Source organism: Diadema setosum, chromosome 8 (genome assembly GCF_964275005.1).
Source record: "Diadema setosum chromosome 8, eeDiaSeto1, whole genome shotgun sequence".
NCBI classification, from domain to species: Eukaryota; Metazoa; Echinodermata; class Echinoidea; order Diadematoida; family Diadematidae; genus Diadema; species Diadema setosum.
This window is the reverse complement of record NC_092692.1, coordinates 13405834-13433168: the sequence shown is the minus strand read 5'-3', so window position 1 is coordinate 13433168 and position 27335 is coordinate 13405834. Positions and strand designations below refer to the sequence as shown.

General features: G+C 38.8%; 1 protein-coding gene across 1 annotated transcript in view; it reads right to left on the bottom strand.

Annotated features, from left to right (window-relative positions):
• The window catches only part of LOC140231841 (GPI inositol-deacylase-like), a 40861-nt gene extending 13526 nt beyond the window's left edge, over positions 1-27335 (bottom strand). The window contains exons 1-14 of the mRNA XM_072311992.1: positions 27108-27335; positions 23988-24079; positions 21794-21858; positions 20004-20129; positions 19320-19411; positions 18297-18443; positions 17355-17498; positions 16720-16772; positions 15278-15344; positions 14539-14647; positions 13405-13733; positions 12758-12833; positions 11276-11410; positions 10131-10342 (exon numbers count right to left, since the gene is read on the bottom strand). Coding sequence (XP_072168093.1) covers positions 10131-10342; positions 11276-11410; positions 12758-12833; positions 13405-13733; positions 14539-14647; positions 15278-15344; positions 16720-16772; positions 17355-17498; positions 18297-18443; positions 19320-19411; positions 20004-20129; positions 21794-21858; positions 23988-24079; positions 27108-27335 — 1875 coding nt within the window. The remainder of the gene's footprint in view (positions 1-10130; positions 10343-11275; positions 11411-12757; positions 12834-13404; positions 13734-14538; positions 14648-15277; positions 15345-16719; positions 16773-17354; positions 17499-18296; positions 18444-19319; positions 19412-20003; positions 20130-21793; positions 21859-23987; positions 24080-27107) is intronic.

Below are 27335 nucleotides of genomic sequence, written 5' to 3'. Positions count from 1 at the left end.
CGTCTTCACAGCTCCGTCCAGACCCCCCTTCTCTTTTTTGTGTGCCCACTCAACCCTTAACTCCCCCAAATCCGCCCCTTAGCAATGAATAAGATCTGTTTGCAGAACTCCCTAAGCAGGGGCCGTGAAAGACGGCGGTGAAAGGAAGAACGCTGGCGGTGATTTGAGATATACTGTGAGGTATCTGCGAACAACTGTCGCCTCAGATTTGCCGCTACTTATAAAGTCCCCTCGGCTAGCGCCCCAACAACAATTGTAGAGGATTAGTGAAGTACTTGGAAGATGTTTAGCGGACACTTCTTCGGGAGAAAGCTCGCCGACATTTTACAAATTGGAGCTTGACTGTGTCTTAGCAACTTCACTGGAGACAGAAGTTTGTTGTGTTTCTCATTAAATCAAATTAAATCAAATCAAATCCGCTCACTATGACCTGGGAAGACTGCTTGATTTGACAACAGCAAGAGGTAAGAATCTGCTCAAATCATTTTACTAGGACCTTTGAGTCATGGACACAACTATATTTTTCTGCTTTGTGATATCTTGAATTTTATGTCATTTATTCACTTCTTGTGTGTTTGTTTTAACAGCCCCAGGATGGGCGAGTTTTGTAGAAAGCTACATGTATACAAATACAGAAGAGTAAAAAAAAAAGAAAAAGTTTCTCAACAGTGACCAAGAACATATCACCATATTGATAGCCTTTAACAGTAACACAGCCTCCTCAAGATTACATTGTATATTTCTCAGTTAAAAAAAAAAAAAAAAATTATACTGATTCCAACTTAGGACTTCCTTTCTTATCTTATTTCTCAATCTGATAAGTAAATATTCAATATGAAGCAGAATTTCATGACTCCTAGATCTTTACTTGTCAACAAAACATAACTGAATTGATCCAGCTTGCATGAGAAATGCAAATTCTTCAGTCAGTACGACTGTCTAAATTCCTTCAAATGTCAAGGCAGTGTGGAAGAGAAAACAGCTCTGCTCTTCTTCATGAGAAGGGTAAATCTGATATTTTTCAGTAGAATAACATAATTGGAATAGTATTAAAACTGCAATGCCCACAAAGAGCATTCAATTGTTTTTAAAAAAAATGAACATGAGGAATACTGCTCGAAAATAAATATGCACGTAACATCATGCAAATCTGTTTAAAAAAACAAAACACACACACACATACACATACACACACACAAAAAAAAAAAACAACTTGAAACATTTTGTATCAACATATTTTGGTTGTCAATGTTTTATGAAATAACACTTGACAAAAGCCAGGAGAAATGGGCTGGCTAGCTGTATTCTGCTCAGCTGTTAACCTCTGGAGATCACAAAACATACTAAACATGTTAAAAAGACTAATTTTGAAGGAAAGAAATGGAATAGACTTTGGGTAATGGTAAACACAAAACATGTAACATGAAATTTAAAAATAAATCATATGCTTTTATTTAAAAAAGATAATATTTTCTCCTTTTGGATGAAGAAAGAAATATGGTTGTACACTAAATTTGGTTGACAAAAAAAAAGAAGAAAAAGATAATTAGTCAGCTGTGCTGACAGTGTATGAGTCTATTCTCACATAACATGTATTTCATTTCTGTACATATTCTTTATTTTTTATGTATCTGTACAGGTATGCAGTTGTTCATCTTTACAGGGACTGTTCGGTAACCAGCTACCGGTATTTGCTGTCAGTAAACTTTTGAATGGATGTGGAAATCGACGATTAGAGAAAGTGAACTTCACCTCTGCCAAATGCCGACATGAGATGTCTGCAAACAACATTCTGCAATGTGATGTGTGCAATGTTACACAGAACAGCACACCAAGTCATAAATGTGATCAGTTCAGGGAACAATCATAAATCATTCTGCCGAAATGGAGCTAAAAATACCAAGTTCGTGCCCCGGTAAACCATGATCTTTAAGCACATGCGTGTGAAAACTTTAGTTTGATGTGCCACCAGCATCCTGTGAGGTTGATAAATCACTGCAGCAGTTGGGAGCATCAACTGCTGTGTTGAGGATGCCAACAAAGTGACTATAATTCAATTATTGAACATCAACTGCAGCAACAGTGTATAACTTTTTATGTTAGTGTGTTTTGCTTGTTTTTGTGGAGCCAGAAAAAAGAGTGATGAAAAAAAAAAAAGGTTTAAAATTGCTACTATCTCAGGAAAGAAACATCATCACTGCTGTGAAGTGTAGACTAACAAATATCTTTGCTTGGCCAAATATTGGTGCTGACTTTTATGTTTGAGAGGACGGATACTTGGAATGGAAGTGATAACCGTGGACTTTGATGCCATTATGGTCAGTTGTTCGAGGAGTGACGCAATGTGAATCGCGGTATCCAAGCTTTATCTGAGGGTCGATATCTCCTATATATTGCCCCAGTGTTGTTCATTTGTTTGTTTATGACTCCAAGTGTCCCCCTGACAAGTTGATACAGCATGGCCACTGGACAAGATAATGGTGATAAGGACTACACATTGGAGGCAGAAGGTGGATCGGTCTTGAGTAGTAATGACTCGGAATTATCTGTAGACCTGAGTTTGAAGGAGTCAGCGACGCATTCTGCGGAGATTCTCGGTGATTCCTCAACTTCTCCACCATTCCTCACTCACTTACCTCATCACAGAAGAGCTAGCTGTCCATTCATCATGGCAAGGGACAAAGAACACCTGAATTACTTGGTAACTGGTTCCAGAACGCTGCCGGAACCCGTGGTCTCCAGGGCATATCGCTCCCTCACGGACCACAGGACTCCCCTGCTCTTGCAGCACGAGCCAAAATCCAGACGGATGCTGTCGTACTACGACTACGTGCCCAGCCGCAAGGTCTTCAGCGAGCGCGACCAGTTCGTGCGGGACCAGAACCGCGAGATCCTCAAGTTTGAGCTGATGATCGAGGATCAGCGCAAGCAGCAGGAAGCCATAGCGATGGAGCGAAAACTCCTGGGTGATGATTCCGACGAAGTCGAGGGCAACGACGAGAAGGCGGAGGAGGTGGTCAATGAAGAGCAGGTGTACCAAGAGATCATGATGAAGCGGAGGATGCGGAGGTTAAAGGTCAATGACAACACCTATCAGGGTCTGTTCCCTCAGATGTACCAGTATGAGTTTGGACAGGGTGAGAAGGATCGGCAGAAGCATCCGGTGACGAATAATGCACACAAGGGGAGAGCCGGACCTAAAGGCGGCGAATCTCATTCACTGGTGCGCAGGGGAAGCAAACACGGGTCGCAACTCAGTGAGCACCACGGGGACAAGGAAACAAAGTCGGGTCAGAACGGGAACAACCGCAGCTCTGTCGGGAGTGACGACACTGCGCAGTTGCAAAGGCGACCGGGGGTGGCCCGGAGGCTCTCCCACACTGGTCACCGCCTGGAAAGGACCGGAACAAAGACCAGGCTGGATCCGCCAAATACACTTTCTGCGAGCAGCGATCGCCGCCAAAAGACCAGCTCAGTGCCATCATCTGACCCTGGCGTCCATACCGCTGGTATGAAACTCCAGGTCATCAATGCCATGAGACCACAATTCAAGAATCCGCATCGGATGGACAGTGGGACCACTGGTGTGACAAATGTACCATCGAGTCCACGGCATGCTAAGCCTTTACCAGTATCAAAACCAAGCCATGCCTTGCAGCGGTCAATATCAGTGGGTAATGGAAATCCCACAAGAACATCTATGCCTGCTGATGCCATACGGCATTAACTTTTTAGGCACAAGAGATTTTGTCTACATAGATTTCCACACAATTTCAAGAGCTTTTATGATGCAGCATGCCATAATTTTCAAGTTGTGGACCATCCAGCCTATTACTTCAGGAAAGAAGAGTCCAAATAGATAAGTCTTTCGAAAAACAACTGATGACCTCTTGATCTTCCAAAGAGTGGCAGATTTTTTTATTTTTTTATAGAGTACTATAAATTTTCCCCTAGAACATAAACTATGTGTATTCCACTTGTATGTAGCTACTCATTCTGTATACAGTTTTGTTAGGCAGGTTACAGAGGTCGAGCTGGTACTGGACTGAGTGTAAGCTGTATGTGCAAGCAGTTGTCATGGCAACTGAACCTACACATGGCAAATTAAGTGTGAAAGGAATGCTGATACTGAGGAATTCGTCATCAGTGTACTGTATTATAACTGCTGCAATTAAGTTTGGCATCAATCCATTAAGCATCAATTTTTGATGCACAGCCAATAATTCAACTGCACAACCAATAATTTACATGCAGCAACGACACAAGGTGTACATGTCTTGTGTCAACTAGGTACAGCGAGTGTGAGTTTGCCTGACATGACTGAGCCCAGACAGAAACTGAGCTAACTTACCGACATTTATCATGCTTAACCCGTTGAGGACGGTTTGATTTTGCTACAACACGCATTTCCCATAGACACCTGCCCGAGTATACTCGGGACTTGTCCTCAACGGGTTAAATAGTTGATGCTTTCTTACAAGTTGTATCATCCTCATCTAAGCTTTTTAACTGTCAGCTAAATTTTCTTGACGATGCCACTATGTACAAATCACACGGTAAGCTGGAGTTCAAAGTGACTACAGTTAGATGTGATGCTGACATAGCGTACCAAAGTGTGATGGTTGATAGTGATTCATTACCATGGAAACTGGTTGTAAACAACCTCATCTGGCCTGAATATCTGTCAGCACTTGTTGTTGCTGACCATGCATGCACCTGGTTCCAACCAAAGCTACATGTGTAACAAAAGACTGTGACAACATCACATTGGTTCCCTATTGAGTACTAAAAAACAAATGAACAAACAAATAGATCTTTCTTTTTGTTTTTAATTGAAATTCTTTTATACCTTTTGTGTGCTTATGCCTTCTGGTATTTGTAAGGTTAGAGGTGTGCAAAAGTGTTTTAAAGTATTGTCATAATTAATATGCCATACATTTTGAAAGCATTTTTTTTTTTTTTTTTTGCAAAAGCAACATATAAACTGTCTTAAAGACAGTTTTAGTAAAAGTAATCAAATTTGCTATCAAGAATCACAATGACTCAATGACTACATGATGAACTTACAAGAAGTAAGTTTTTGATTCACCAAATTGATCTACATTACATTTGCATTGCAGGAGCCAGTATTTTGATGTGTAGTTAAATATTGTGAAAATCAGACAACTTGCAAAATTAACAAAAATTAAACTACCATGAAATGATACATGGTATTCATTACATGAGTGTGATACTAGGCCTCTTTCATTTATGGCGTCATGCTAAAAGCATAAATTGGATAATAAATGTGTGGCAATTGAGTAAAGTTATAAGCTATGTGTCATGAATTGTTTGTTATCTACTTGTATACACCTATTAATGTTATAATGCACAGTTGCACACAAATCTGCTAGACGTGATTCTTGCATATCAACTCAGTATTTCACTTTTATAACTATCTAAAATAAAGATAAATGTCTATCCCATACTTACAAAATCACTGAAGTAATGCTTCACCTTATATGTAGGTTACTTTCACAGTCACAAAAAAGAAGAAAATTACCTTGTATTGCACATCATACCATCTAATTTGATTTTATTTTTGTAAATTTTGTGAGACCAGTCATGTTAGTGAAACATGCTAGAATACTGACTCATGTAACACAAACGCCATGCATATTTTCTTTCTAAAAGGGCAGGAAATTGCAACCTTTGCTTCTTGAGAAGGGATGATATTTTATTCCATTACTGTCACATGTGGTTCTTCATAGCAAAATTTAACAACTCACAGGACTGCCTTACAAGTATCAGTTTGCAAAATAAGATGCTTACCGAATATAAATGGCATATCTTCAGTAAACACCCAGCCCCCTACAGCAGAAATCAATCTGCCATTTACAATGGAAATTTGATGTCAAGAGTTTGTCTGTAAACAAATGCAACAGCTTTGACGGGTCGGATAAATATTGATACAAAGTCAACAAAGTGGTATTCACACTGCCCTAAACTGGGGCAAAGTCAACATCCAAACTTCTTTGTCCCACACTGCACTCCGTGAGGTTGCCATGGTTACATTTACGAGATGGTAACTTCCAGTTTTCATAGTATGTGTACTTTGATGGTGGGATATCACCACATGCATGTATGCAATATTAGGCTAATTATCTCATTACATTTTTCTTTTGACAGTCTGCACCCTCCCTCGCCCAAGATTTCTTTTCAGTCACATACTTGTACACTGTACAATGCGTGTACGGAACTGGTTTATGTCCATGTTACGCGCAAAAAACAAGAAGTATGATCTTATGTAAAATAAGGTTGATTATGTTCATATGTAAAAAGTCAGAAGAAAAAAAAAATATTGCTGTTGTTTTAAGTACATTAAGAATGTATAAGTACTTCAATTTGTGCTCAACTCTTTTTCCAACATGCTATAGTTACTAATTCATACCCAACTTACATTATACAAATGATGCACAGGACAGAGTGAACGGTGAGAATTGGATTCGCGAGTTTAACTCTGGAACTGTTTAAACCAACGAGCACAGTGAGTGGGTTTTAGACTGTTCCCAAGTTAAACGAGAGCATCCAATTCTCACTGATCCACGAAATTGGCCTGTGCATCATTTGTGTTATAAAATAGGCCTGTAAATTCGTGAAATGCAACCATTTTCCCCATCATGCATCCGGTACACCTATAACACTATACAAGACTTGAGCCATGCGTTCGGATTTTACCGGACGCATGGCTCAGTGTGGATCAGTAAAAATCAATGCATGACAGTTGACCAATCAGATTGCAGAGATTCTAAAGCCCATTTTATAACACATATTAATTGACCAAACATACCACATGATGAACAAATATCGCAAGAGGATTGATATTTGTGAAATTAACAATATACCAAAATATTGCCTCCTGCAAACACAAACACAGTGTATCATCTCCAATGTGGGGCAATCCCTACAAACTTTGCTTAAATACAAGTCGAAAAGAAATAACATCCTTTCAACTGCTGTAGTTCTTTATATGTTACCACCACCACCACCAAAAACAAAAACAAAAACAAAAGTAAAAACAAACAACAAACAAACAAACAAATGTCTCAGAAGTCTTGATTCACTTTATACTAAAAATATGTCGCGTACGATACACGTAAATGTACATGTAAATGTATTTCACGGAACACAACAAGATGGGCAGAAGTAAAGCCAAGAATGCACAGTGGGAGTTACTGGTGTACTATTTTTGAAGATCATGCTTTCGATTCTGAACAAACATCCATCCATTGAGCCATCCACTAAACTATTTACAAACCTGTATATTCATCCATCCATCCATCAATCAAGTGAATTCATCCACAAAGTCATCCAGTCACACAGTATTTTAACAATACCATTCATTCATTCCCTCATTCACACACTCCACTTTTCTTTCATCAATGTCTTGTAGCTAGTGACATATCTGGAGGGCATTTCATAAAGTGTTCTCTTTTTTATTTTCTGACAAAATGGTTGGACAAATTTGCTCTCAGCCAATCAGTTGGAAGGATTTCAGTAGCTTATAACAGTTTGTCAGAAAAAAATATCTGACAAAAAGCTTCATAAAATGCCCCACTGAACTCCACACCAGTAGTGGCAATGACGGTTTGTTTGTTTGTGTGTTTTTTACTACAATAAAGCAAACAAACAAACAAACAAACAAAAACACGATTGTCCTCTCAAGGGTACTCTTCCAAACCTGTTTGCATGGGATACTTTTAGGAAGATTCTTAGGATAGTAGTTAGAAAGAATTCAAATGTGGCTGTGTGGACGTTGGCTGATATTTTAGAATGAGAGATTTAGTCGGGATGCATGTTTCTTTGTGGCACTGACTAACAGCTGCCTCTATCAAGTTGTAATATTAGATTGACTTGACGCAGTACATGCTAAGTTTTTGTGCACAATTAGCATGGGCTTTAGCTTTAGATTCTCGCGGGATCTTTGTCGGAGGCATTGGCTCTGAAGAAAATTCTGCTAGGATTGAAAGCTCAGGCCCCTTTCGACTCCATTTTACTCCATTGGCTTGCCACAGCTATGTGACGTGCGTAACAGCTAGCTCACACGGTGCCATGGTTGTTCTTTATTTTTATGTGTTAATGTATGAGAATTTGCCTTCTTTTGAAAAACTCAGGCATGCAGTGCGCATTACAGCCATGTGCCCACAGTCACACATATGCTTTAATACACACAGAAGGCAGATGCAGCGATCGTCCTCAATTTTTACATGTTAACATATGAGAATTTGCCCTCTGTAGCATAAACACTCCTTGAGAAACTCTCATCAACAGAAAATTTTCATCACCGGGAACTCAAGTGCCCGGATGTTATATTTCCCTCTTTTGTAACACACAAATCCCATAGGCATCTATAAAATAGGGGGATATAATAAATTTACCCCGGCTGGCATGTAAAAAGAAGGGGAATACGACTTTGTAGAACCACTCCACAGCTCAGATGTTTGATATGGGTAATAATTACATTTTATATAAAACTTCTGACCTACATGTAGTTCACAGTGATGAACAAGTGCTATGAAAGAGCTTCCTGGGGGCATACATAAATAGAATGAGAACTGAAGAAGAAATTCTGCCAAATACAATGTATCCAGTACATAGAGCAAACACTGCCACATGTGACTCTATTATGCTAAGCACGAAACATAAGTATTGCAGATACACCCAAAAAACGAACAATTACAGTCCATACAACAGTAACACCACAGCCGTCTTCATTATTGATGAGTTGCACACACAAAGACACATACGAGTAAAAGCTTTACAATCAGAACACATCTTATTCACCATAGCACAATACTGTTATCAACACCAGTCAACCAACACAGAAGGCCAATGCGGAGACATTAACTGCTCTCATAACTTAAAGGGAACACGAACCTAAAGAGAAATGTGGATTGAGTGAAAGCAGCAACATTAGTAGAACACATCAGTGAAAGTTTGAGGAAAATCGGACAATCGATGCAAAAGTTATTAATTTTTTAGTTTTGGTGTTGGAACCGCTGGATGAGGAGACTACTAGAGGTTATGACATATGAGTGGACAACAATATAAAGAAAATGTAAAGAGAATTGCACAAAAATTGACTTTTCGTGAAAATTACACATTCCATCAACGTGATACTGACATATGTTACGGGTAACAATTATTCCCCCTGCTTTCTTAAGGTGGTTAGTCAAGTGCTCTTTCATTATGCTAAAAAAGTTAATTTTTGTGGAATTTTCTTTACATTTTCTTTTAAAAATTTCTTTAAAACCAAAGCTAATCTGACGATAGTTCTCTGCATCTAATTAACATGCAACAACTTTAAGGTCAGACAAAACCCTTTTGCTCTCTCTCCTGCCTTGTTTTCAAATGTGAAATATTTCTTAGAATATCCTTTCTCTTTTCATAATATAATCACTTCATGATCAGAGCTTTTAAAAAAGTCAATGAACAGATGTGGAATCTACCCCCCTAATTTCCCTGTTTTTTCTCCAAAAACATCATTTTACCATCATGATAACATAAAGAGTAGATCCATGCAAAGTAAGTGCACATGATGTTTACATCAGGAAAATATAGTTGGAACAGGGGGGTGTTTCATCAACTTAGTCAGCGCTGACAAGTTGTCATTTTCTGAGCAGAGCATCTCAGCCAATCAAAACCAAGGACTTTGCTGAAATTGTCAGCGCTGACTAAATTGATGAAACACCCCCCAGAACTTCAGCAAATCAAACTTTTGATGTGACTTTGTCTGTTCACATTTTGTTTTCTTTTCTTTTGACAAAAATAGCTAAATCTTTGTTGGGCAATTATAATTTAGTAGGTGTTAAGCAGATTTAAGAGTTTCTTTCAATTTTGATAACCTCAAAGAATCTATCTGCAGAACAAGGCAACCACTTTGCCAGTACCACAAGCCAATTTAAGTATGTACTCCTATATCAATTTTTAGAATAGGGGCTACCACCATTCAGAGCCATACTATAAAATTCCTAAGTACCAGTACAGTCAGTGAACACAACGATCAGCAAAACACAACATGATCAGCAAAAATGACAGCAACCACACAACCCCTGACCCCCTCCCATGACCCTTAACCCCTGACCCCTCACCTGTCCGGGAATCTCCCTGTGAGAGATAGCCACCCTCAGCCGGTAGTGACACCTCGAGTAGACGTAGGCATGGAGCTGCACTGGGCGCTCATCCCCGGCCGGACGCCCACTCTGGAGCTTGAGGGACATCACATTGTTCTCCGTCGCCTTGGCAACGGACCACTCATCTTCCTGGAACCAGGGGACGTGGAGATGGAGGGTGGTGTTGCCATCTTGACAGAGAGGTGTGAGGACAAAAATTGAATTGATTACAAAATTTGAAAGCTTACTAGAATTATTTATTCTATCTATATGTTTTAACTGGATTTTACTCTTTCATTCCATCAGATGTTTTACATTTCACACAAAAAATAAAGTTGTAAGAACTGTGGTTATAATGCCTGTGCATTCTTGGATACGGCGACAACGCATGCCTGATATTCAACTTTTGACAATTACAAGACCTCTACATCTTTGCTACTTTATAAGTGAAAATTTTCGTGCATTTTCGCGCAACCAGAAGCTAGTGTGAAAATAAAGGCACACAGATATTTTTGCATGCCATATGTTCCAATAATTGATGTCCTGATTTTGCGGAATGAAAAACATGTGAAACTCATTGTGCCCAGCTGAGCATGAAAATTAATCGCACGAATATAATCCACTTTTACAGTATATGATAATGGTAATGTAGAATGACTGGCATGGCATTTATTTCAAACACCTCATTACCTGTGCAATTTACATCAATTAATTAGGAACTGAATCCCTGACATTGAACACTTGACACCCAACACTGACTTACCTCCAGGAAACTTAATTTATGATACTAATCATAGGATACATTAAGCAGGTTTTACAGACCTATTGTACGTACCTGCCAGCCTGGGGCCATTAAAACAAAATTCATTTTTGAGGGAGTAAAACAGAAGTTTGCTAGCTTGTTTGAGTGTACTGGAAACTCGGCTCAATGTCCAAGCAAGTCAGGGTGATTCAGTGAATATGCTGGACTCTGTTACACCATGCAAGGTGATACTGAATTACACCCTAGCTTGTTGAGTGTACTGGAAACTCAGCTAAATGTCCATGCAAGTGACTCAGATTCTGTGAGTATGTTGGACTTTGTGTGTAACACCATGCAAGGTGGTGCTGGATATTACCCTTACCTCTTCTGACTGGCTCAAAGCAATGGGCCGGTTCAAGGATGGCAGTGTAAGCCTTCCAAACTGAGTCAAGCTCCGGCAACGAGATGTTGAAGAAGAGGGAGTGCGAGTCATGCTGCTTCATGATGGTCTTTGGCTCTGTGGACAAACAGGAGGTGGGACAGGAGGAGAAGAAGAAGGAGGAGGAGGAGGAGGAGGAGGAGAGGAGGAAGAGGAGGAGGAGGGAGAGGGGGAAGGGGATAAATGGGAAAAGGAAGAGGAAGTGGAGGAAGAGGAAGAGGAGGAGGAGGAAAGGAGGAAGAGGTGAAGGAGGATGAAAATGAAGAGAGTGAAGGAGGAGAAAGAAGAAGGGAGAGAGAGGAGGAGGAGAGGAGGAGAAAAGAAGGATAAAGAGGAAGAGACGGAAGAGGAAGGGGAAGAAGACAAAGGGAGAGGAGGAGGAGAAGAAAGAAGGGGAAAAGAGGAAGAGGAAAGAAGGAGGATGGAAAGGAGAAGGAAGAGAGAGAGAGAGAAAAGTAGGAGATGGAGGAGCAGGAGGGAGAAGGAGGAGGAGGAGGAAGAGGTGGTGGCAGAGGAGGATGACGGAGAGGATGTGATAGCAGAGGAGGAAGGAGAAAGAGGAGGAGGAGGAGGAGGAGGAAGAGGACAACAAATAAAAGTTTTGACAGTCACGTAAAGCAATCGGAAGATTGTAATGAACACCGTTTGAGTTTCATCCTCAAAACCCCTACTAGACACAAAACTTAGCATGATAATACAGAAGCTTTCGTTGCTGTCAAATAAAACGGTAAATGAATCAGTGACATGACATTTACTCCTGCGACAACTGATCCAGTCTTATTTTCTCCAAGGACCTAGGGTTAGGGTTATGGTTGTGATAGGGTTTTTAGTTTAATAAAATGTGAGGATTAGGATTAGGATCAGGGTTATGTTTGTGGGTAGAATTTATGTTTGGATTAGCGGGCAGACATTTCATAGGAGCAATTGTCGCAGAAGCACATGTTATGGAACCAAATTAATCACATTTTCATTTACAAACTTGCCAAATATCTCTACAATGAATTCATGTTACATGACAAGCAAAATAGGTCTTACTTCAATGTGGGGCTGTCTAGGGCAACATAACGGTAGACAAGAACATCACAGAAATTAACAGGAAACATGCTAAATCAGACACAATTGATAAATTACTATGAATAAAAGTTTAGAGTACCTATGACAGTCGGATTAAAAATGCAGGGAACTTACCTAGATTGCTTATATTACATAAATGATGAATATGATAGAGGCACTTTTCCACTGTCATTTCTTTCAAAACAATACCACGGTTATGAAAACTCCTTGAGAATATTTGTACAGATACTCCCTCCCTCCTCCCCCCCCCCCCCCCATAAAAAAAAAGAGGAATATGTGAAAGTTTTGTGTTTCCTTTTACTAATAGTGTGCAGACAAAACTCAGGCGACACAGAATGTAATGAAACTTACTGTAAGAGAAAAATCCGGGTAGACTGGCACTCATCACTCTTTCTGATTTCTTGTATGCATCCACTATCACATGGATCTGGAAATATAACATTTTACAACAAAAGAAAAGGTAGTTAATGCAATTCATACAGCGGACGGTGTGTAACAGAGAATGAAGTGTTTATTCAACAATCTTTATATATGAGGCATTACCAGTCTGCCAAACTCTGCATATCTAAAAACATGCTAATGTTCGGTCGAATTAAAAAAAAAAGTCTGAAAGCAAAAACTCATACTTTGGTCAAAAATGGAAATATTGTACAAACTCAGCATGCTTTATCAAATATATAGAAAAAGCTTTATTTTTTTTATTTATACAACATATTTTCTTATTTTGGTTGAATGAAAACATAGCAAAAATTATGTACTAATTGGCAACTTTGGATATTATACAAAAATACAATTATACAAAATGGTCATATAGACTCATTACAATATTGTCCAGAGGGGTATGAATACTGTACTCCACAAAGTAAAGTCTGGCAAGTTGACGTTCTGCTAGGCATTCAAGACATGCACATTTATATGCGTGCATGCACATGTTAATATAAAGTTTTCAGATACATCCAGCATGCAAGGTGAAATCCATTTTAAAAGGTAATACTCACCTTGTTCGATTTGGGCACTCGGACGACGATCTGCTTAGGGTTCGAGACCCCGAGGTCGGCGAGGTCGAGGTGCGCCAGTCGCATGTCGGACTTGAGAGGGGGCATGAGCTTGGCGCGGCGGGAGATGTCCACGCCCTCGATGCAGCGCTCCTCGTGGGAGCGGGTGCAGATGAAGAGCCACGCCTTCTCTGAAGCCACGGTGGCAGCGATGGCAAAAGCATCCTGGTCGCCGCTCTCAGCGTCCAGCGGGAAGGTGTAGTAGACGGGTCCCTGGTTGTGGCGGCCAGCGATGTGCTGGAAACCTGTTGTGATGGCCTTGAAGTTCTCGTCTGTGTTAGAATTTCAATAACAAGGAAATTGGACACATTTTCATTCTCATACTTCCCCCTTAAAAACAACAAAACAAATCAAAACAAAACAAAGCTAACAAAAAGAAATCCAGATCTATAGACTGGTACATATTTTGTCAGTTAGTGGAAAAACACATTATTTAAAACCTCATGCACAAGGGCTCTGTTTCCCACAATGGGAACACCAAAGGTTCAAGGTACCCCTAATATAGGAGAACAGCAGCATTGGTCTGTACTATGCAGAAATTTTCACGGTACATTAATTTTCATGTATTTCACGCTACTTCTAGATAGTGTGAATTCTAACACCTGTGAAAATATCTTCTCTGCACATTTTTAATGGGTTGACAATTGCGCACCAGAATTCAAGAACCTGTGAATATGTTTTTGAGCTGCTCAGCGCAAAAAAAAAAAAAAAAAAAAAATAATAATAATAATAATAATGCGAAAGTATTGACGTTTACAGTATCCATCATTGAGCAAGGTGCCAAAGCCCACAGCCCAGTCTACAGACAAACTGAAAATCTACAAACTGCAAACTGTAGGCAGGCAAATATGTCTTTATCCAGAAATTAGTAAATTGCATGGTACAAGCAGAACATTCTGAAAAAAACCCTGAAATTTACAAATCGCTATAACGACACAACATGAACAGCCCTATATGTATAATTATAATCATCAATCTAATTTACATTAGTTTTTTTTTTATCATCTTATTTTGTTCACAGGAACCAATCACTCAAAATATTTTTGAGGGTAGCAAGAGCTGATGAGCACATCCTACCTGCAAAACCAACAACATCTTCGGTGTGAGGGGAGTAGCTGTTCCTGCCATCATGAGCCACAAAGTGATGCCGAAAGACTTTCATGCGATAGTGTGGATTGACAGACACCTATCATATCATGATTAGAAATGATAGTAATAATCACAAATATGATGATAATCATAAGAAGGACATAAAAACGAAAATCCAACCACCAGTAAAAGCAATTATGAAAATGACCATGATAATGTGATAGTTATGATAATAATCATAGTAACAGTAATAATAATTCGTAAGTATTAATACATACATATGTACATGAATATTCATATCCTAGTAATTCTAATGGATAGGCTTTTAATGTCTTTAACACTAATATAATGCTTCACTTTGAAATTCCCACAGACATAATACAAAGTTAGACTACCAACTTTACATTATGCCAAGACAAAAATAGAGTAAGGCAATACCTCAGTATCCTTCATCAATACCTACAATGTATAAACTTGCCTATTTCAGTACCTCTGAAATGCTTATGATATGCACAAATATTCTTTTTTTAAAAGTCAAAGCAAAGCACAGAAGTATACATACAATGAAAAGAAAATCAACAGAAATTACATGCAAATGAACATAAAATGAGAATCAAGCACTGTACCGTAAAATTTGTTTGCACAAACTAAAAGAGGCATATCATCAAAAGTTTTAGCCATTTGACAAAACAAAATCCCTGCTGTGAATATTGCCACAGTAACTCACCTGCCGTGTAAGCCTGTCTACTAAGTCATAAAGGGCTCTGTTCGTAGCTAACACCAACTCTTTACACCTGAATAAAACAAGACATTATAAAAAATTACTCACAAAAAAAAAAAATGCATATTACTTGCGAGTCCAAACAAAGCAAAGCTCAAAAACTCAAGACACAACTTGCAGCAAAAATACATTGTGTATGTAGCACAATTTTTATTGCAATTCCACATGAGTAATAACAGGGCAATCTAAAGACTTTGAAAATGACTGGTAAATAATGGATGAGTTGTCACCACTATACCCTGGTTAACTTGTAGACATCACAAGTCAAAAATAATTGCAAAAGAAATGGATTGGCTGGAAGAAAACAGATGAAAATAAAACTTTTGATATCCTAAGTACCTCCTGTCCAATTCAAAAGTATGTGAATATTTTGAAATACAAAATTTCATCTTTTGTTTTGGATGCATTACGCAAGAGTATTGTGACCCTGCATCACAAGACCAAGAGTAAGTCACCAGACATGGATCTTTAGTTAAGGGGAGATATTGACAGAGCAGACTATCTAAGCTTTAAAATGATGTGTAACTCAAATTGACTGGACCTTCCAAACCAGTCTAAATAATGGAAATAGAGTACACACTCTGGAAGAGTGTTTACTGAAAAAAAGAGGCTTTGAAATTTAGGGTCTATTCAAGAACTGTTACTTAATCTCACCAAGCTTGGCTCTGTGCAATGAATGGACAAAAATGATGTGTCAAGGATGTCAAGCTCTTGAGATAACCACAATAAAGGGATTGTCAGATTAAGCTGAAAATTTCTACACTCCTTGAACACATTCTGTTCATGACTGATACTAACTTTAAATGCAGTAGCACAATCCTTTCAAAAGCTATCAGAGTTGAAAATGAACAGTGTGTATAAAAGGATGTTTATGAAATGAAAAGGGGCCTACAATATATACCTAATCACACTAGTCAAAAAAATACTGTCCTGTAAGAACTGCTAGAAACATTCGTTTTATAAACCCAAACTTTATATTATCCTTCATTACATAGAAAAAAGAATTGCTCTTCCTGAAAATATAAAAAACAGAAGATTGACTATGTTCACCCATTTCACCTATTTTGAGGTTTTTTGCGCAAAATCAGGGAGTGCATCTTTTTGCTGGTTTTGTGATGCAGTCACATATACCCCTGATCTTCCACTGCAAAACTGTAAATATTTAGTGAATACCTCCACATTTTTATCTAACCATTCCTTTGGTAGTGTGTTTTAGGTAAAAGTGGGCAGATTAGATATCATTGAAGGCTCACAGCTGAAGAGCAGGACAATAGAACAATCTATAAGCTACAATTTGACAGTCTTTTGAAATGACAGGTTACATGTACACTTGATAGTTCAGAGTACTGCCCACAAAGTGATTGTGCTCTCATCACTTGCTAGCTTACCACACAATGCATCTGTGATCGGTGGATAACCACACCCTTGGCACTGACCCAACCTGAGTTGAAGAGAGACAGACAGACAGACAGACAGACAGACAGACAAAGAGGGGGAGCAGGAAGAGCAAAAATTGTATTAGAAAATGCACAAACATTGTTGAAACATCAAGAAATAAGAGCTCCTGTTTTTAATAATATGAGAGCTCATTCACGTTTTGATTTATGATCTATCTGTGTGTGCAAGCATGTGTGTATTTGTGTAAGTAAGTGTTTGTGTGCTGGGGGAAAACAGATGGTCAGTATTTCTTTGAATTATTGTGCACAAACATTGTCTGTGTAAAGACACACATCTAGAACTTCTCAGACAATGTCGCACACTAAGCAAAAAAAAAAAAAAAAAGATAAGATAAAAACATAAATAAAAAAAAATTATAATTCTGAGCTTTAATGACAGTGGACATATATTTCTCTCCTTCAAGAAATGAGGCATGTCCTATTTTCATCTATAATCTACAGAATGCCAGATGACCATTAGATTGAATATATTTGCTTCACTCATCAAAAAGGTTTTCAATTTTGTTTTTGTTTTTTTTTTGTGCTGGGTCAAAGGTCATGTTAAGAAGATTATACACTCTACTTACAACCACACTCAGGCCCCTGTCTGGGGGTACCATCCCGTTGATTGATGTAAGTCCAGACCGCACCATGTTGTCACGGTAACTGCCTCCGATGGATACCACAGTCAGGTCACGCATGGCTGGTGACTCGATATTCTCTGCCCAATACTGATGGGGAAAAGCAGAAAAGACGAAATTATGACCTGCAACACTCATTTTTTTTTTTACTAGAATCAAACAAATATTTCTAACAAGCATTGTATTCATTGTGGCAAAATTGATGCTGCACTAGTGTAGTTGATACAAGTGAATAAGAACATGTTCCAACCATGGCTAACACAGATATCTAACAAATAGGAAGATAAACTGTGAGAGCAAATGTAGTTATAAACAAGTAGCACTAGGTGACTTTTATTTTAGATTCCAGCAAACCCAAATGACAATAATTACAACGTACTTTCCTGTCTGGAGAGAAATTACCATAGTAACATGGCACAATCATACACTGAAAAGTACCATTATGTTCTGGTGCCCACTGGAGTGCAATGAGACAAAATGTTCATCAACAAGAACCACTGTATTGTGTCATCTATGCAATGAATACATTTCAATTCATTTAGATTATAACTGACTCTATTGGTATGGACAGGCATCCCATCTAAAATATTGACCACAGGGGCATTTGTTCAGTTTTGTTTTGCTTTGTTTTGTTTTTTAATTTACCAGAAAAGAATACAAACAATTTTTCATTTTGTCAATGTTACTAAAGATGGCATTCCATAGACTGGCTCCAATGCATCATCTCACCATGCAAACAAATAAAACAAAAGCTTTCAACAATGCACAACATAACAGGTCTGTAGTGGAGATTCTGAAGAGAACCACAGCTGTGTCCAGTATCCACTGGACAACACATGGTTACTGAGTGACCCACAAGGTGACCACCCTCGCTCGTCCCCAGCGCACCTTATCTACTCTGGCCGTGAACTGGTCTATGTAGGCGTCGGCCTTGAGGACTGGCGCCACGTGAGGGGTTCCCATGGTGATGAGCGTGTTCACTTGGCTGGCATCAAAGTCAGGTCTGGAGAACAGGGCCTTGGCGACCAGGCCACCCTAGAGACGGAGAAGCAACAGGTTTGGTGAGAAGCAAGAATCTCATCTCATAGAGCAAAAGAAAACGACAACCTGAAGAAAAACTGTTTTGACTTCTTTGAGGGGTTTTCAAGTCAAAATCATTTTCTTGACGCCATTGTACGTTTTGCTTTCTTTAAATCGGTATCGATAACAAACATGTGTTACTGCAAATAAAATTTCATTTGAACTGATCTGAATTGAATCAGTTAACTTTGTCATGAAAGCTGTACGATATCTAATTTAACAAAATCTTGACTTCGGGAATGGAAATCACTGGTGCTTGCAAATTTCACACTGCTACAGCTGTATAAAGAACTTGGTCTCATTTCATAAGCTCACAAAATCTGAGTTTACGAGAGATCCATTGATGCCACAAACTACTTTGATTAAATACTGCAGTGGTCCACCTCTTGCCCCTACCTTAAGACAGAATGAGGACAGTATTAGACTGACAACATGCAAGCTACAATGTTCTACAAACGATATGCTGGATGAAAAGGAGATTGTGTCAACTCTTAAAAACTCAAAACATGCTATTTGAAAGTCTGTGCAAACTATGGGATTAAAACATGACAGGATTGAAGACATCATACTCTATTGTGTTGGTGACAGTTTGTTTCTTTGCCATTATTATTGTTAGCTCAACATACCTTTCTGAACCACAATTGCAGAACAATATCTAGCATCAACACCTTCTAGGCCTACCGTAAGTATCTTTTTTTCAATTCCATCATGAATGAACTATATGAATATACAGGTTTATGAAATGAAAAATCACCTATACTCTTTGCCTATTTGTTGGAAAGATAAAAGGAATTTGGGATTCCAAAGAATGTGGATGCAGCGGAATCTCACCTTTGAATGACCAATGATGACCAGCTGCTTTGGAGGATTCTTGTTGCTCCTGTAGAGCTCCAGAATACGCTCTACACAGGCTTGGACATACTCTAATGGACGAAAGAAAAAATAGTCCGTCAGTGAATCGAAATGAATGATAGTCACTTTTCCCTGTAGCATATAGGGCTGCTGGCATTCACACATCAAAGTATAAATTTTCAAATTTTTGTGAAACAGTAGTAGTGAGCACATCTGCAAGAATTAGATGAAGTGATGACATTATGGCCTTGGAAGTGTCCTGCTGATCCTACACACCAATTTTCAATTAATTTACTATTTTTTTTTTAATCAAACATGCAATCAAAAGGTGTTACATAATTTACAAACATATAGCAATGATTCGCAATGCTACAATAGTGTTAAATTGTTTCATCAGAACTGCAAACAAACTTTGACGTCCACTCATCCGTTTGTTCCTTCAGCTCACCATCAATATTGACATTACAACTCCGCAAACATAATCATCAGAAACTTGTCAATATTAATTAACTTTCTTAATTCAGAGACTGTTCTGACAGGACTTCTAACATTCTGATTTTTAAAATACTATTTATGGAAACCAACTTAGATGTGACTTTGAATTGCAATGCTAAAATGGTGTCTCATTTTATTTTGAAACAAACTTTGATGTCGCCCACTTACCCGTCTGTCCATCCAGCACACCACCGTACATCCCGTTCAGCTCCTCATTCAGGTCCACGCTGAAGTAGTTGAAGTGGAAATTATACTTTGCCGCCTTCCGCAGCGCAATGGAGCTGAGCGAACGCACTATCGAATAAAATGTAATCATGATAATTACGACACATTAATAGAGCAAAATGACTGTGTTTGAATCTCATCCAAGCACTGTTAATGTAACAGCCTAACAAGGAACATTTATGCAATAATGAAATTCCAGTACCACAACATCTATATCATTCAACACCAACTGAAATATGTTTCCACTGCATCTTGCAATACTTGGGGTTCAAATGCCTGGAGAGTATGACTTGGTTCCAAAGTTAATACATGTATATTGCATGTACAATTTCACTTTATGTCATCTGTCGTTCTTAATCAAACTCAATCAGACAATGCATGTAGGACAGTACATAACAGTACATACATGTAGGAGGCAAATGTTGTTGGTTTCTCGAGGCTTTGTGTGCATTCATAATGTATGCAACTGCAATAAAGGGTGCATGTACAAGCAAAGACTTACTGCCACAAAATCACAATAATGCAACTACAGAATGAGTCTTTGCATTCATCGAACCTATCAAAACAAATGAGCCATCTGTTCATGAGCAAACTTAGACCCCGTATACAGTGAAGGGCCGGGCCGAGCCGCGGCCGAGCCCGGCCTCAATTGCGGTACTCGGCCCCGCAATTTTGTCCGTTTACAGTGCCGGGCTCAGCCCGGGCTTTTAATTCAAACCTTTCAATATTTTGTCGTAGTGGCGCTCTGCTTGTGAACAAACACCATTAATTGGAGGGCACCGACCTTAGTCTGGTTTCCAGACCCTTTGCCAACTGGACTCCCCGCGACGAAGTCACCGCTTCTGCCGAAGGCAAATGCCTTTGCAGGACAAAACCACCTTAAAGGGTGTGTACAGTTCTGGTCGAGGTGAAGATTTAGCTTAAACGTTTTGTGAGATATTCAGAAACCACTCTATGAGATGTCAAAGAGCATGCAGTTCTAAGGGGTATCAAAAATTTATTCGATGAAAATCAATTTTGAAATGGCTGAGATATCCAAAAACAAGGTGAAACAAAGAGATACTAATAAAGTTGGGGCATGTCGTCTTTTATTATTAGCACTTTTTTGGATATCTCAGCCATTTGAAAACCAATTTTCATCAAATAAATGTTGAATCCTTCTTAAAATTACATGCTCTTTCATATTTCATAAGAGGCTTTTCATTATCTCACTTAGGAATGTTCAAAACATGAATCCTTACCTCAACCAGTACTGTACAGTCCCTTTAAACTATACTAATTTTTGACGTTGAGGGCGTTAATATCCTGAATAGCAAAATAGTATGGGCGGCAGAGGGTCTGGAAGCCAGACTAAATTTGGTACCCCATTTGGCCTAGTTTGCGTTTACAGTGAGAAAAGGCCGGGCTGGGTCACGGTCGAGCTGCGGCCCGGATTACCTCCAGAGCTTGGTCAAATGCGCGGCCAATTTTGGTACTGCATTTGGCCTTTTGCGCGTTTACAGTGAAATGAAGGCTGGGCTCATGTGCATAGGAATATGCACATGCCCTCGATACAGTATTTGTGCTTGAATCTCTAACCCCGTTTATAGTGGGTGAAAAGGCCACTTTAAACGGGGTCAGAGATTCAAGCACAAATATCGAGAGCTTATGTCTATGCAGCACACTGAAATCTTTAAGATGTGGACCACCCTGTTCATCTCTTGTCCTTACATTGAGAGTTGAAAGCAGCTTACCTTGTTTGTGACTCCCGGCATTTCCTGGTATGAACAACACCGGTATGCCAGTCAGCTTCATATTCCTAGAAACAAGTGATGTGAATACAGTGAGAGATCAATAAACTACTGCATACACCATATATTTCTCAAGTCTTAATTTTCACGAATCGGGAATTCACGACGATTTCGCGAGTGCTTAAATTCGTGTACGTGGAGTCCTGTACTAAACGCCGAAGTGTACACGCGTCACGTCACATTCACATCGGGACTCACATCGAGTCAATATTTTCGCGTGTCTTTAATTTCGCGAATAGCATCTGACTCGCGAAATTCGCGAAAATAAAAACCTCGCAAAATATTCGGCGTATACAATAAATCATCCATTGTATTGGTGCCTTCAGAGTAGAGGACAGTTGCTTTGTGGTTGCTTGGTTACTAAATTTTAGCAAATGATCCTAATGTAAACAACTGCACATTTAACATGAATTTGGATTGTAAGTTACACAGGAATAATTACTGCTGATTTCATTCTTGATATGATTTTGTTTGCATACTTTTCATAAACCAATATACAACACAATGACATGGCACATGCACTTAATACATATTTGTGTACATACATGCATCTTGTATGCACTTCATAAAACTATTACAGGATGTAGTTACAGGATGTAGCTGTTATTGTTGTTGTTGTTACTGCATGCAGAAAAAAAAAGAAATCACATGATGGTGTACAAGCTTCTCATGCATTACATGATTGAATAACACTTGACAGGGACATTTTGCACTTTCTTTTAAGAAAGAATTGTGTCAGGAGAAAAGCTAAAATACAAAAGGTCATAACATGGACATAATCCCAGTTTCAATAGATTTTCATCTCCATTCATTATCCTGCTTTTCTTCTTGTTTTGCATCTACTGGTACCTTTCTCCTTTCTTTGATAGACATACGATGTTATTATTGCTCACTTTTCGTTTTATCATTTTCAAAGAGTGATTCTAACACTATACACTGCAGACCACAATAACATTTTCCAGCATTTGGAATCACTGTCCAGGCATTATCGACAGTCAAAGCAAACACCCCATTGTATCCACTGTTCATGAATATCAACAAGCAATCTATGCCAAGACACACTAAATTCCTTGCCTTCATTATTCTGCATAGTCTGAAGGAGAGTAAAACTCATTTTGATGGCTAAGAAATGTACTGGTATCTTTTTAATGGGACTGGGAACTTCGCATGGGTTACTCTGAACCACTAAAACTGACCATGTGACTGTTTTGTAAGATACACCAGTCAACAGTACTACAGGGCACAAACCAACTTAATGGTTTGAAAGTATTTGTGAGTGTATAATAGAGCCTGCCCGGTCATCAGGCTACTGCATTGTGTTGACATATTGCAGATTCCGGCATCCATACAGTATTGGCAAGCAGGAAATCATGATTGAAGACTCTGTGTTTTGTTTTGTTTTTTTAAGTGCTGGCTGATTCATCAGTTCAGACGGGTCTAGGGCAACTACCCCCTGGGTAATTACCCCGGACCCTTCCCCTGGCCCTAATCCTAATCCTAATCCTGGTTCAGACTCATACTGCACGTGCCAAAAGCATCATGGGATACTAATTGCACAGATCATTTCTACACTAGCAAAATAGTTTTCCGGCAAAGGTCCAAATTCCAGGACAAGCAAGAATCTTGCTGCCTGTTTTACCTTGCAAAATGAAAGCATTTTCACGCACATTGTCTGTCATAACATGTGCTTTAATACAGCATGTAATATACGTATACTATCAATTTTATAACAAGACTGGTTACCAAACAACTAGTGGATACCTGGTTAATAAAGTAGAAGATTTTACAGATGAAGTCATGCATACAAAGTTCTACTGCTTCACTGCAGATGTAGAACACGCTTTTATAAAAGGATCTGCTTCACTGCAGATGTAGAACACGCTTTTATAAAAGGATCTGCTTCACTGCAGATGTAGAACACGCTTTTATAAAAGGATCTGCTTCACTACGTGGTTGTAACATACAAGCCCCAATCTTACTCACCAAAAATATGACAGTCTTGAGTACTCGCCGCCCCCCCCCCCCATGTAAATCAATTAATGGTCATCAACTACTTTCTTGCCATTTACACTGAAGAAGAGGGATGAAAAGCAAAATTCCTTACTGATTTTCACAAGATACGATACAGACGACTTACTTGATTTCTTTGGCGTATTTGCCTTCTCCATACAACGTCAGGGCATACTGCGGATATTTGTCCTGGACAGTCTGATTCACACGAGGGACAGGCTGTCACAGAAAGCAACAAGAAACATGGTGCATATCATCAGTAAAATTGTGAGGGCTTTTTATCACCATTTGATTAATAACAAACTTCATTTTTATACAGAAACACATAGCTATCAAAAAGAATACAAGTTAGAAATATACATCTATATCCTATATTTAATTCATTACTGAGTATTTGGTGGATGCATAATTCATGCAAAGTGAGCAGCCGGAGGATAATTTTCCATTTAGAACTAAAGATGTTTCCCAGATTATTGTCTTAACCATACTGTGCAGAAGTCATATGATCATGAAAATTGAACTACATCCAACAATATTCTGGGTGACTTGACATGTTTCAGCTCCATGGATCACAGCACTGTGCTACAAACCTGCATCCAACTCCCCTCTTACTTGACCTTCTACTACGATGAATTTGTGGCAGTAAAATTCTGGCTTTCATCCAGTGTCTCTGAATTAATTACGTTTTAAAATGAATTTTATATGTGCACTGTATGTGTCCGAGTACTGTCTTGCGTTGCTTCAAGGCATTCTCAGATTTGTTATTGGATATGGCAACTATCAATTTAACAAAAAGCAAACCAACAAACACTAAAATTCACATTAAAACTTAACTGCTGTAAGCATATTGTGCAGCAGAAACAATGGTATGCCAATGCATTCTATGCTGCATATCTTTTAAAATCATATTTTAGTCTAATACGGTACATCTCCTTTGAATTTAAATTTTGAAGGAATGTCTTCAACATAAATGTACAGTACATGTACCTGAGTCATATTCTTTTATTCAACTCTTGAATTGCCATGTGATGGTTACAAATCTAAGGGAAAAAAATCTAATGTCCCCACAGAAGATCATAAAATTCAAGAGTAAATACCCAGATAAAAATTAATAAAGACCAGTTTTGTGTTCAACCAATTAAACCAAAAAGCCAAGTCAAATCAAGGTGTGAAAAGCTGCAGTAGAGGTTATTGCAGAATGTCGAGGCTGGCCTTTAAGGTTCACTGGGAGAGCTGCATATATGACTCTCTTCACATTTCCTCTCTTTCTTTTTCATTCTTTTTCAGTCACAGACTTTGGACTTTACTCTGTATGCATCATCATTGATAACGATGCAAACGTGGGAGTCTCGCAAATCCTGACTAGTACCCGTAAGGCTGCCTATACATTGACCTGTACAAGCAAATAATTAAAACCAAATTGTCTAGCAAAGATAATTACTGAGACGTGAGATATATTATAATTTCACTACACTGTCTGATAGAAAGATGATATGAGAGAGGTGAATTGTCACAATTTAAATCACTGCTTTCAGTGAAAACTCACAAGTGGTCCTGAAAATGATAACTGTCTTACAACATTCATCCAAGCACTCATTCATCTGTGAAATGCATACTTTACCATTGACTCCATTCAAAATAAATTAAAAAAAAAAGAAAAAAAAAAACAATTTGTAGAAAATGACAAGTCTGAATGCACACTGCACTCTTGAACCCATCTGACTGCCCGCCTTGGATTAGTCGGAATATCTCGAAAGATACTTGAACTGCTATGGTTCACAATTGTACATCATGTACCATGTTTTTAAAAAAAAAAAAAAAAAAATTAATGCCAATTAATTTGCTTCAGAATGGTCTCATATTCAAGTAATGTGCAAATTAATGCCCTGTCACTGACCAGGCACGCTAATCTGGAAACATTAAACTGCGCATTACTGTAAAAGTGGAAATTTTCGCGGTGTTGAAATTTTCGCGCATTTCGCGCAACCAGAAACTGGCGCAAAAATAAAAACACGCGAATATTTTTGCTTGCCATACGTTCCTGTGCGTGATGTCTTGATTCCGCGGAATTAAAAACACGCGAAACTCTTCTGACCCGGCCTAGCGCGAAAAATTAGTCACGCGAAAATATCCACTTTTACAGTACTTGAATATGAGACCATTCTGAAGCAAATTATTTTCACACAACAATAGATATATAATGTACTCTTAAACAAATCCCACAAGGATTGGAACAATCATCCTCCAGCATTCCCACTGATTCCCACTGATCAATTACTAGCCATCCCCTTTAAATCTGAGCCAAACCTATGTTATAATAGTATGACTTTTTTCTTCTTTTTTGGGAGGGGGATAACTGTTGTAGCTGCTCAAAAAAACAAACTAGACATTCATTCTTATGAATGAATAAGACATGATATTCATTCTCATCTTATTGGAACACAATTCAAGTACAAATTTAGGCCTAGCACTTGATTTAATTTGGTGCTAGTAAGTAGTAATTGCACACTTTTGCATAAATAAAAATAGGAGTTTTTTGTAAATATACTACGACTGCACCATCACCCACTGTCACAGCACATCCCATCCCAGTTTAGTTTGGAAAGAGCTGCTTCAGGGATTATCTCATCAAGGTTCAAGGACTCCTGAATCACGTTTAGGCCTACTTCTTCTCGTAAATTTAAAGACTCTAACATGTTAAAGGTCATTAATTTCGTTAACCCCAGCCCAGGCGTGCCCAGGCCCAGCCTACGCAACCAAAAATCAGGTATGAGAAAGGAACGAGAACGCAAGTTTATGTCTATTTAAACATTAAAACTTTAAACGATAACAAAGATCAAAGACAAAGCTGATTTAATTCATATAAATTTAGTCAGCCTTCCACTGGGACAGGCAAGCACCCGATTGCGTTCAAATTTTGTTGAGTGATCTATAACATGTTCATCTATCTAGAGAGGATCTATAGACCTATTGTGGCCAAATTTCACCCCCCCCCCCCCAAAAAAAAAAAAAAAAAAAATGATTGGGTTAAAGGGTGAAGCATGACCTGGATACGAAAGTGCATTAACCTATATGAGCGCCACTGGCACTGCACTGCACTGCCACTGGTTTCACAGTGACAAGTAAGTTTAATTGACCAACATGTAAATTTACGTCTGGGACTGTTACCACCAGCATGACTGTGAAGCGATCAATAATTTCAAACGAGAACTTTCTGGACAAAAGCTAAACTTGCCATTTAACTTACTATGTATTCGGGCGTCTCCCACATATATGACATGGCACAGCGATTGCTTTCAAAATTTGTGAGCACGTCGTAGATGCCGACGATGACAAATGCAGCAACAATGCTGCAAACGATGACATTATTGCGCCCCATGATCGCTTCTGCGGAGCCTCCAACAAACGTTCTATAAATCTTGGGCACCAACCTGGCGCGAACAGTCGAGTCGGTGCAGTACTGGCCTGGGATCAT